The sequence below is a fragment of the Doryrhamphus excisus genome, linkage group LG2, assembly GCF_037039965.1.
Source record: "Doryrhamphus excisus strain RoL-2023G ecotype Guam linkage group LG2, RoL_Dexc_Guam_v1.1, whole genome shotgun sequence".
NCBI classification, from domain to species: Eukaryota; Metazoa; Chordata; class Actinopteri; order Syngnathiformes; family Syngnathidae; genus Doryrhamphus; species Doryrhamphus excisus.
In genome coordinates this window covers 21,060,218-21,073,012 of record NC_136358.1, presented here as the reverse complement: position 1 = coordinate 21,073,012, position 12,795 = coordinate 21,060,218, and the positions used below count along the sequence as shown (strand labels likewise).

The 12,795-nt window shown below is 44.5% G+C and overlaps 1 protein-coding gene across 9 annotated transcripts in view; it reads right to left on the bottom strand.

The window, feature by feature from the left end:
• The window catches only part of tanc2b (tetratricopeptide repeat, ankyrin repeat and coiled-coil containing 2b), an 80,042-nt gene that overhangs the window by 36,036 nt on the left and 31,211 nt on the right, over nucleotides 1–12,795 (bottom strand). For 6 of the 9 annotated variants that reach the window (XM_078788352.1, XM_058078123.2, XM_078788345.1 and 3 more), the window contains one exon: nucleotides 10,905–11,087. In XM_078788352.1, coding sequence (XP_078644478.1) covers nucleotides 10,905–11,087 — 183 coding nt within the window. Of the gene's footprint in view, nucleotides 1–7,054; nucleotides 7,151–7,254; nucleotides 7,711–10,904; nucleotides 11,088–12,795 lie in introns of those variants that run through there. The other 3 variants (XM_058078131.2, XM_058078132.2, XM_058078129.2) reach the window with 3 other exon arrangements.

Here is a 12,795-nt window from a genome sequence, read left to right as displayed (position 1 = left end):
ACATTTTAAAATGTATTTTCTTTGAAATATAAAATGTGATACTTAAAATTATATTTTAATTATATTTTTATATATTTTTTTTAAATCAAACATGCCTCAAAAAAATCAAGCTGTGGGCCACAAATTGCCCTTGCGCCGGGCTTTGAACACCATGGCTGTAGCGCGTTTGGGTGTTTTCGCGGCTTCACCTTATCACCGTTTAAAAAAAATATGAATGAATAAATAACGGCTGTTTTGTGGTTGAATATGGCCTATAATTATTCCAAAAATATGCACATTTAATCAAAGTGGATGTATGTAGTTTTTTTTGCCAAAATGAATGAAGTAAAATACAAATACGAGGCAGAAAACGCATTGAAAGACATTGTGATGACATGTAGTACTCTACAATGTCCACTGGGTGTCATTAATGTTATATTGATGAGACGATAGCAACTAGGAAGTACATTATGTAATAATTTGTCCACTATATTGGGTAATATGAGTGTGAATGTGACTATGGGGTTGTTATTTCGTGTCTGGAGGGTTCTAATAATGTTAAAAAAAGTGTTTCCGGATTGTCGAGCCCTCTTCGCTCCAGAGATGAAGCGTGAGGTCGCTGCAGCTGCTCTGGCAACACCTCAGTATTGGATGATTCCAGTCCAGTAATCAGGAACATCAGCGCTGCCAGGTTGGCCTCGCAACAGGAAGTGAGGATAAAAGAGGCGCATGTGCTGGCGGGGGGTGGGGGTGGGGGGGGGTATGGATGCTGCATCTTCATCACAAACACGATGAAGGTGGAACTATGACGCCACCAAAGCACGCCAAAAAGGAGGCTTGGCTGCCTTGTGGTGCGTTGTGGCTGGGTCACATGACCATCCCATCCAGAGATTGCATGCTAGGTGAAACAGGTGAGGTTGCGAGTATCTACCCCCCGGTAAATCCTCTCCGCGGCGGCAGCTGCAGGATGCTTAAATCCCGAGGACTCGGCGGTGACAGTTATGTGCCAAAGCCGAGGACGGCGAACGGCGTGATGGATGGCAGCCAGCAAATCCACTCCCCTAACGAGCTTATGAATAACGATACCCACGGCGTGCACGTGCGACTCCATGCTAGCTGCATGCGGGGCATCGGTTTGAATACGCGGTAATCCCGGCGGCGGCATCGCATCACGCGCACGCCGCCATGTGACATAATCTGAGCCCACGGTGTCACATTCGACTCCGATAAAGCCCGCGCCTGAGCACGTGGAGGAGGGTTGCCATGGCAACGGGACACAGTCTGCAGCCGCCGCTCGCTCGGCCCCCGCCGAGACATCGGACGCGCCCACACACGCGTGCACACGCAGGTGTACGCTGGCCAGCTGTCTGCGGGAGTTGTGTGGCCAGCTAGCGCGCCGCCCCAGTCACCATGGCAACAGCCAATAAACAGAACCGAAGGTGGTCACATGTGAAAGCGGTAAACCATATACCAATGATAATCCTGATTCCATGAAAGATCAAACGGTAGACAACCACAACCTTTCCCGGTGGGCATTTCTGGTCCAGTGAAAAGCAACTGTAGCGTCAGTAAGAAGGTGATGAACGTCATCCAATTCCAGCGCCAGTTGTGCAGCGTTTTTCTGTCCTTGTTAGACCCACTTTGTGCTGCTCTCTGAAGAGAGTAGTTTTAGTTTTAGATTTTTACATGGCTTTTCTAATTATCTATTAGCCTCTCTCACACGAACACAGCTGGGATAGGGTCCAGCTGGGCGTGCCCGGGTACAAGCTTGTACAAGCCAATCCTTGAGGTCATGCATGCTAAGTCGGGGGTGTCCAACCTGTAGCTCATGAGCTGCCAGTGGCTGCTCACCACTTTTCAAGTAGCTCTCTAAAGGCCTTATTCATTTATTATCAACTCCTATACCCACAAAATTACAAAGTGGGGTTCGGCAGGAGTCCGGAAGTCCTTGGAAGTGTAACCAATCCCTGGAGACACGCCGTGAAAGCAGACTGTTTTGGAAAGCCAAGGAAATCCAGCTGAATAGGTGCAGATTCTGGGAGATCTATACAGCTTTCTGTGTGTTATTGTGTGCAGCTGCTCTGTAGGAGTCCATAACTCAATGCAATGGGACAAAAATGAGCGTAATACAGTAGGTCTAAGTCTAAGGTCTAGGTTTAAATATGCTGCAGACCAACACCAAAGCGAGCTGCAGGTGCAAATGGCCTCCACATACTGTATGTAGTATATGTAGTGTATGTATTGTATGTATAATGTGCATAGCGTATACTACATGAGTATACTAAGAGCTTGTTGCAGTGCTAATGGGGCTGAGATGGTAAACAACAACAACAACAACGCAGGGCAGATGTTGCTGCAGCAAGTGAAAGTCCATTAGCCACACTTCCTCTCCCTTCTTCGTCTTTTGTGTGTGTGTGTGTGTGTGTGCGTGTGTGTGTGTGCGTCCATGTCAATCACCACTGCCTTGGGACGATTAGCCGAGCAAGGTGAGGCTCGGGCAGAATTTTAATAAGGGGAGGGAGGGGCATATATTCTAAGAACAGTCATTATCCCAGCTCCTTCTCACCCTGCTTGCTAGCAAAAAAAATCCTTTTGATGGAAGATTTCACACAACATTAGTGAGGTCCAGGACGAGACCGCCAACGTGAACGCAAGGAAAAAGTTGAGTTGATGAAAAGGTTTTTGTTTTTTTTACTGAAGCAGCAGAAACCTGGGTTGTGCTTTTGAAGACCAATAAAGGTTGAGACTGTATTTCACAACTTTTCATGTCACGTTATCATCGTCAAGCTCTTTCCTAGTCCGGAATCCGGAATAGGCATCTTGGACAGGGGACTGTTAGGAATGGAATGTTTTACACTCTATGGTAGCACAAACATGTTGCCGTATATCAAACAAGAGTGGAAAATATTAGTGGTAACTCTTCCATTCCTAACAGTTAGGAATGGAACATCAAAACAGAGTGGAACATATTCCATTCCTAACAGTTAGGAATGGAATATTAAAACAAACTGGAACATATTCCATTCCTGACAGTTAGGAATGGAACATTAAAACAGAGTGGAACATATTCCATTCTCACAGCTAGGATTGGAATATTAAAACAGAGTGGAACATATTCCATTCTCACAGTTAGGAATGGAATATTAAAACAGAGTGGTTAGGAATGGAATATGAAAACAGAGTGGAACATATTCCATTCCTAACAGTTAGGAATGGAATATGAAAACAGAGTGAAACATATTCCATTCGCACAGTTAGGTATGGAATATTCAAACAGAAAGGAACATATTTCATTCCTCAGAATTAGGAAAAGAAAATTAAAAGAGAGTGGAAAATATTCAATTCCTAAATCTTGAGAATTTTTTGTTGTTTTTTTTTACTGAAGCAGCAGAAACCTGGGTTGTGCTTTTGAAGACAAATAAAGGTTGAGACTGTATTTCACAACTGTTCATGTCACGTTATCATCGTCAAGCTCTTTCCTAGTCCGGAATCCGGAATAGGCATCTTGGACAGGGGACTGTTAGGAATGGAATGTTTTACACTCTATGGTAGCACAAACATGTTGCCGTATATCAAACAAGAGTGGAAAATATTAGTGGTAACTCTTCCATTCCTAACAGTTAGGAATGGAACATCAAAACAGAGTGGAACATATTCCATTCCTAACAGTTAGGAATGGAATATTAAAACAAACTGGAACATATTCCATTCCTGACAGTTATGAATGGAACATTAAAACAGAGTGGAACATATTCCATTCTCACAGCTAGGATTGGAATATTAAAACAGAGTGGAACATATTCCATTCTCACAGTTAGGAATGGAATATTAAAACAGAGTGGTTAGGAATGGAATATGAAAACAGAGTGGAACATATTCCATTCCAATATGAAAACAGAGTGGAACATATTCCATTCCTAACAGTTAGGAATGGAATATGAAAACAGAGTGAAACATATTCCATTCGCACAGTTAGGTATGGAATATTCAAACAGAAAGGAACATATTTCATTCCTCAGAATTAGGAAAAGAAAATTAAAGAGAGTGGAAAATATTCAATTCCTAAATCTTGAGAATTTTTTTTTTTTTTTTTTACTGAAGCAGCAGAAACCTGGGTTGTGCTTTTGAAGACCAATAAAGGTTGATACTGGATTTCACAACTTTTCACGCCACATCATCGTCAAGCTCTTTTTCTGTGTTTACCCCCCCCACGGTGTACATGAAGTTCCAGACAGGAAGCGTAGCTGCATCATGGAATGATATAATCACTCATCTACTCTGTAAACAAACAGAGTGCAGCCCAGCCGGTGGCTGGAGACGATGAGGCGATGCCAAGGAGAAGTCAGAGCTGGAAAACCTTCTCTTCTGTTGTTTGGGAACGCTTGACCTTCCCGACTAAAGACAAGTGGATGAAATGAAATGTGGAGCGTTTGCACAGAACATGTGACACCCAATGACACGGCGACCTTGTCACAAGAGTCTATTGATTGGCCTGCGCATCAAAAATTCATAAAATGTTCACGCACGCCCCCAGCTTGGGTTTCAACGCTGCCGGGACACGACACAGCTTCTTCAGTTCTTAGCAACAAAATATACAACTTCAGGTACTTGTACTTGTACTTGTACATGCATTGGGCTCCAATAGGACACAGATAGGGAAAGAGGAAATACATGGAGACTAATACCATCAATGATGAATGAGTGTACATGCAAGGAGATGTAAGATATATAAAGTAATAATACATAATAATACTTAATACCGCATACGTAAATGAGATCTAATGAACCGTGATAAAAGGGGGTCTGTCAGGGAAACTAGTACCGCAGCAGTCTCTGGCAACCAATGCCCAGGGGTCTTGTGTTCTTGTGACTCAGCTGTATTAACACATGGAGTCTTTCCATGGCGAACTAGCGGCGAAGGTGAGAGACGTGTAATTGCCAAGGACGCCGCTTGATAGGCGATGGCACAATAACGGCAAGGCCGCCCTGACCTCCAAGCTCCAGTGGAGCTGAGAACTCGGCAGGCCGGCTGAAACCTGATGACCACGCCCTCGTGGGGGGAGAAAGACGTGGAGGTCTTTAACGATGTGGACAAGACGGGCGAGGTGGAGCAGATGAGATTAGGATGCTACTGATAACAGCGGCGGCGGCGGTTAGTGGTCCGATTGCGGCGCCGGCGTCCAGACTAACGCGCCCTGAAATGAGGGAGCAAATGTGCTACCGGCAGACGGAGCTGCGCTGAATGTTAATGGCAGGGCTTGGTGTCGTTGTGCAGTCCTGGCCGCTCGTCCGCAAAGCTCTGGACGCGCTTGGATGCGCGCATGCACACACACATACACACACACGAACACACACACACAGATGAGTTGTATGCGTTCAGGAAGGTGCTGCACCTATCCCAGGCTACTGTTTTGTAAGCAAAGCTCTTTCAACGTTATTAATAGCACACTGCGGGGCGCTAAAAACACAAGCTAGCCAGTAGTAGCTTCATTTGGACAGAGCAGTAGAGGCTCCATTAAAGCATTAACACGCTTACATCATTGAAAGAGCAGATTTACATCGAAAAGGCTACAACTGTTGGTGCATCACTAAGGACAGAAAATAGGCATCTTGGACAGGGGACTGTTAGGAATGGAATGTTTTACACTCTATGGTCGATAAGCACAAACATGTTGCCGTATATCAAACAAGAGTGGAAAATATTAGTGGTAACTGGAATGGAACATTAAAACAGAGTGGAACATATTTCATTCCTAAGAGTTAGGAATGGAATATTAAAACAGAGTGGAACATATTCCATTCCTAACAGTTAGGAATGAAATATTAAAACACAGTGGAACATATTCCATTCTCACAGCTCGGAATGGAATATTAAAACAGAGTGGAACATATTCCATTCCTAACAGTTAGGAATGGAATATTAAAACAAAGTGGAACATATTCCTTTCCTAACAGTTAGGAACGGAATATTAAAACAGAGTGGAACATATTTGTCATGGAGGTGTATTAGGTTATAATATAAAAGAAGATAAGATATAAAAGCAACTAAAAAGAGGCAGCTAATTGATGGAGGTGATGGGACACAACCATTCAGGCTAAAAAGGCTGCTAGTGAAACACCTCCAAACCTCCAAGAAGGTTTTAGTGTTTTACATCAAAGCGGTGAGGATGTAGTAACATTCAAGCTAACGTTTATTTAGCGTTACCTTTAACAGTGAAGCTTTGTGAGCCGGCGTGTGGTGAAACTAGTCAGCTAGCAGCTAGCTAGTGCGGTCGGAATAATAATAATAGTAATAATAATAATAAACAATGTGGCTGTAGCTTGGTGAATACGAGGTGAAATTATGTCCTTGGTGCTTTCTGGAGTTTTTTTTTAAGGCTTCTGCCTCTTTTTAGCTGTTTGTATATCTTTACAACGCAGAGGTTGAGGGGCAAAATCCCACCCAAAATTGCAGTTTTCCTTTAAATGATGACAAAACATCCTTGTAGACGACAACATTCACGTCCAGACGTGGAAGACATGATTCGGCGGACACCTTCCCCGAATGGGCTTCATCAGCCAATCGGGGTGGATGCCAACAAACACCTGACAAACTTGGCGGAATGTTTGAAGGCCACATCTCCAAACTTCCTTCCCAGGAGCCAATCAGAGGCAGCTGTGATGTTTGTCTGCTGTTATTGAGACATTTTGTTCTCTTAACACAGCTACCCTTCACCCCCCCCCCCCCCACCACCCTGGGGAGCGAGCAGGCAGGGAGGCGAACAGCCTTTAGCTAAAGAGTGGGGTGTGGTGGTGGGAGGGGGGGGGCAGGGTGGCAGGGGGGGCGCACATCGCCAACACATGCCACCACTAAAATAAAAAAAAACTATCCAGACAAGTTGAAGCTATTTATGTAAGCATATGTTCCAGTCTCATGCATGGAAAAGTGAGACGCACAACAGGAACAAGCATCATTAGCCGCCCACAGACACACACACACACACACACACACACACACACACACACACACACACACACTAGAAAGACAATCGAACACTCACCCACGCTGACGCATGAAACGCAGCAGAACACTTACATTACGGCAGCGCTTGATTCCCAGCTCCTCCAGCCTACGTTAGCGTCATTAGCGCCCTCTGACAAGTGCATCAAATCACTTCCCGAGCATCACGCGGGGAGTGGGCGCCCCACCGAGGCGAGGGCAGGCCCACGGCGGCCTCACCTCGAGGGGGCGGAGCCAGCGACTGGGCGGCAGAGAGAGGGTGTGGCGGGGCTCACCATTCTCACCAGAAGCGCATCCCCGCAGGCCCGCTGTGCCACCGCGCGAGCCGGACGTCCTTCCGGCCGGAGCGCGGAGAGGTGAGGGTCCTCCTATCCCGGGGCAGGACAAGGAGCGCTTGGGTGCTGATGCTGCACCGGAGTAAGCGATACGGGGGAGGGAGGGAGGGAGGGATGGAGGGATGGAGAGCTGTGTCTCTGGGGAACGGAGGCGTCAGCGGCGATGGCGGCGGTGGGGAGGGCGCAACGGAGGTGACACCCGCCAGGTAACCTTCACTCCCGCCGCTGAGAGCGGAAAGAAAAAGGAAAAAGGAAAAAGAAACGGTCGTGCGGCGGCCTGAGGGATGCCGGCGCCTCCGTCCTGCGAACGCGGCGTTGGAGTGTTATGTATGGACGGCGGAGAGGAGCCCAACGCCAGCTCAGGTCTCCGACGGATGAATGGCGCAGTGCTGCTGTTGTCATGGCAACCAGCGAGCAGAAAAGAAGGGGGAGGAAAAAGGGTGGGAATGGAGCGAGAGAGAGAGAGAGAGAGAGAGAGAGCAAAGGAAATGAAAAAAAGAAAAAGGCAGGAAGGAGGGAGGCGGGATGAGAGTTATTATTAAAGGCGTACGGTGATGTCGCTGACGGACACGCGGGATGGCGAGGAGGAAGGAATTATTTGACAGGAAATGTTTTTAATAAGAGCTGCCCCCCCCCGGCCTCCGTCCGTACTCTCTGTCCTTGTTTTACCCTTGGAAGTGCTGCCATGTTTTACAGCTGTTTGGCGCCAACACGTGACCTTTCACCTTTCTGTTTAACAACATAAACACCCCCCCCCCGTCATGTCAAGCCTGACAGCACAAGAACCACTACTGTACTGTAATAGTACTACAGTACTGTAATAGTAATATAGTACTGTCATTCAATTGTAATATAGTACTGTAATAGTAATATAGTACTGTAATAGTAATATAGTACTGTCATTCAATTGTAATATAGTACTGTAATAGTCATTTAGTACTGTAATAGTAATATAGTACTGTCATTCAATAGTAATATAGTATTGCAATAGTAATATAGTACTGTAATAGTAATATAGTACTGTCATTCAATTGTAATATAGTACTGTAATAGTCATTTAGTACTGTAATAGTAATATAGTACTGTCATTCAATAGTAATATAGTATTGTAATAGTAATATAGTACTGTAATAGTAATATAGTACTGTCATTCAATTGTAATATAGTACTGTAATAGTATTTTCGTACTGTAATAGTAATATAGTACTGTAATAGTAATATAGTACTGTGATTCAATAGTAATATAGTACTGAAAATAGTAACATAGTACTGTCATTCAATAGTAATATAGTACTGTAATAGTAATATAGTACTGTCATTCAATAATAATATAGTACTGAAAATAGTAATATAGTACTGTCATTCAAATGTAACATAGTACTGTTATAGTAATATAGTACAAGTCAGGCCAGTTTTTGCTGGTACTATTTGTGACATTCTTCTTGGTACGTATACTGATACTCTTTGTTGATATTCTTGTAGCTTTGTTCCCTGGTACTTGTTTGGCTACATTTCTTGTTTACATTTGTTGTAATATTTCAAGTTTTTCAGGTAACAGTACAACAGTACACGTATTCACTGAAACTTTTGCTTTTTTTTGTCTTATTGTTGAATAAGATAAGATATGTTTTTATTCGTTCCTCAGTGCGGAAATTTGCAATGGTGTTTTTAGAAAGTGCCGCAGGTCAACGGACCCCGAGCCGCAGTTTGGACACCCCTGGCTGGCCGATGGATCAATCTATCAGCAAGTGAGGCGTCTGATCAGGAGAAACCAAAACATCAGCTGATTACCACACAGCGCCGATAATGGACCATTGTTGCCGCCCGCCGACTAAAAATAGCAAAGATGAGGGGGAAGGGGGCGGGGGGGGGGACATCCGCCAGCGTGAACGAGAACATATGATGTCACAAAACACACAGCAGGAGCGGCACAAAGCTCCAGGAGAAGAGATTTGCTGCCAAAGCCAACATTCTTACAGTCAAGGTGGACTTGGGGCAACACCAGGACCTCCTGCAGGAACCCGGGAACCCCCCCCCCCAACCTAGCATTCTCCATAAAAGGTCAACGCCTTTCACCCGATTGGCTGAGGTCAGGCAGGGCCGGCACAGCAGGACTTCGACCCCAGCGGAGGCCGGGAGCATGTGGCCTTTTGACGTCAGCGCACGACGCGCGCATTTGGCGCCGCCACGCTGCGTGCGGGACGCGGCGCTGACTTGAATTCATTAAAGGGTGAGAAAGCCTGCAGCGAGCAGCAGAGACTGAATGAAACGTGTTGCTGTGTGCTGACAGAAGAGCAGGTGTGAAGGACAAACAAAGCTGGAATGGACCTTCTGGAAGGCCTGCAACAAATCATAGGATTGCCCATGTTAGATTTCACCCATTTGTTGGTGCGTTACTTTGGGATGCAAGGACGTGGTGGCAGGAAGTTTCAATAAAGTCAACTCACACAAAGCGAAAGGCAAAGTACCAAAATAACCAAGTACTCGCAGTACTGGTACTATCAGGAGAAGGAGCGTATCAGAGGGGATGGAGCCACCTGCTGTGGCCCGGCAAGGTGCACCATATTCAGGCTTACACTCTGAGTAGCCGGGGTGCCGCTATGGAGGCCAGAATAAAGCTGTATATTTACCAGAATAAAGCTGTACATTTACCAGAATAAAGCTGTACATTTACCAGAATATAGTTGTACATTTACCAGAATATAGTCATACATTTACCAGAATAAAGTCATACATTTACCAGAATAAAGCTGTACATTTACCAGAATAAAGCCGTACATTTACCAGAATAAAGCCGTACATTTACCAGAATAAAGCCGTACATTTACCAGAATAAAGCCGTACATTTACCAGAATAAAGTCATACATTTACCAGAATAAGGCTGTATATTTACCAGAATAATGGCAATGCCGTGGCCCAGCAAGGTGCACTGTATTTGGGCACGTGCTCCGATCAGCCCTGTGTGATTATGGGTCCGATAATTATTCTGCACGTCTGCTCTAATTTGACATAAAGATGCTAAAATGTAGCCTCGTTTGTGTTAAGTTCATTAGTAATCAATAGTTATTTTGATAATAAAAAATTAGCTGTGGGCCAAAAATGCCCCCCAGGTCACACTTTGCACACTCCAGCTATGGACGGACCATGTCCCGATACTTTTGATCAAAAACTGCATCTGTTAAGTGACACGCATCAACACATTTCACTCATTTTACCTGCACTTCCTGTTTGTGCCGTCAAGAAATCAAAGTAAAAAAGCCTCCAAAGAAGGTGAGGACGCCCTCTTTTAATTGGCCGCTTCAGAACACCACATGCATGTAAGCAAAAACACACAAATGGTCTTCATGATGATGAAAAAGGCCCCACATTAGGCTTCATCTTCCAGATAGAAAAAAAGACAATCAGCACGACTGGAGTCAAACTCCCTGAAAGCAGCTGAGCCCCTGCTGCCCCCTAGCGGCCAACCAGGGAACCACTCCTCCTTCACAACGTCAGCGTGGAGGCAAGAATCCATCCAGCATCTTTTTTACAAACCAAAGCTCAGCTTCCTCAAAACACAGCAAATAGAAGAAAGTCGCCATGGACTTACCCGTGAGCTTCTTGACGGCGTGCAGCCTGACTCCCAGCGCCTGGTGGCCGAGCAGTGGCGAAGAGGGCAGGGAGCGCGACACGCCCTCCATCATGCGAACGTGCTGCACGCCCTCGGCCATGGAGAGAGGCGGCACGGAGGCGGAGTCTCCCTCGAAGGCGCAGTCGCTGTCCACGCTGCCACCTGCAGGACGGGAGGCGACACGGGCGTCACCAGGACCGCAAACGACTCAGGATAGCTTCGGTGAAAGGACGCATCATCGCAGAATAAAGCTGTACATTTACCAGAATAAAGTCGTACAGTTACCAGAATAAAGTCATATATTTACCAGAATAAAGTCATATATTTACCAGAATAAAGTCATATATTTACCAGAATAAAGTCGTACATTTACCAGAATAAAGTCATACATTTACCAGATTAAAGTCATAAATTTACCAGAATAAAGCAGTATATTGACCAGAATAGTCATAAATTTACCAGAATAAAGTCATAAATTTACCAGAATAAAGTCATAAATTTACCAGAGTAAAGTCATAAATTTAACAGAATAAAGCTGTATATTTACCAGAATAAAGCTGTATATTTACCAAAATAAAGTCGTACATTTACCAGAATAAAGCTGTAAATTTACCAGAATAAAGCTGTACATTTACCAGAATAAAGCTGTACATTTACCAGAATAAAGGTGTACATTCACCAGAATAAAGGTGTACATTTACCAGAATAAAGTCATAAATTTACCAGAATAAAGTCATAAATTTACCAGAATGAAGTCATAAATTTACCAGAATAAAGCAGTATAATTACCAGAATAGTCATAAATTTACCAGAATAAAGTCATAAATTTACCAGAATAAAGTCGTACATTTACCAGAATAAAGCTATATATTTACCAGAATAAAGCTGTATATTTACCAGAATAAAGGTTGTACATTTACCAGAATAAAGCTATATATTTACCAGAATAAAGCTGTATATTTACCAGAATAAAGCTATATATTTACCAGAATAAAGCTGTACATTTACCAGAATTAAGCTCTATATTTACAACAAAAAAGTCTGAAATTTATGAGAAAAAAAGTTGCACATTTATGAGAAAAAGTCCTAAATTTATGAGAACAAAATCAGTAATATTACCCTTGACCAAGGCCATTAGGCCCCCCTTTTCATAGCTGTCCCAGGCAATGCCTGTAACATAAAGTTACAACTTTTTTTCTAGTAAGTAAGCACTTTTATCCAGACCTGCACCAAAAAGGTTCTCCTTCGGTGCCACCCTCCACCGCTACCAACCAGCTTGGTCGCTTTTGCGTCATCCTGCAAGCGGCGAGCAACGAAACTCCCGTCCTCGAGGACACTCCAGGCGTCACGAGGAATCCAGGAAAGCACCTTAGCCGCTCCTCTTTGTTGGCGACCTTTGACACCCATTATTTCATGTTCAAGCAGGATAATGCACCGGCGCCGCCGTGCTCGACAACAGGGTCGCGACTAACAACCGCTACGCTCGCTGACAGGCCGAACCGCGGTGGAGAGAAATGACCCACGCAAGGTCACGGTCGGGAATAGTAAAACATCAAAAATGAGACGGAGAAAAAAAAAACAAAGAAAATGTATAAATCCTAGCCTGAGGCTGCGTTGTGGTACCGCTGGTACGTATCGACTACCGCGGGATTGACCCAGAAGAGGGAACACGTGAACACCACAACAACGCAGCACACGACCTCGCTTCCACCGTAACACAACAATACTTTGGTGGATGAATATGGACAGCCATTTAGCATATTTAAGCATATCAAATATTTTTCCCACACGGTACACATTATGCGGGGGACAGGAAGTGTGCGCGGCAACACTAAGTGGCTAAACATAAGGCATTCAGAAGACGCATTTA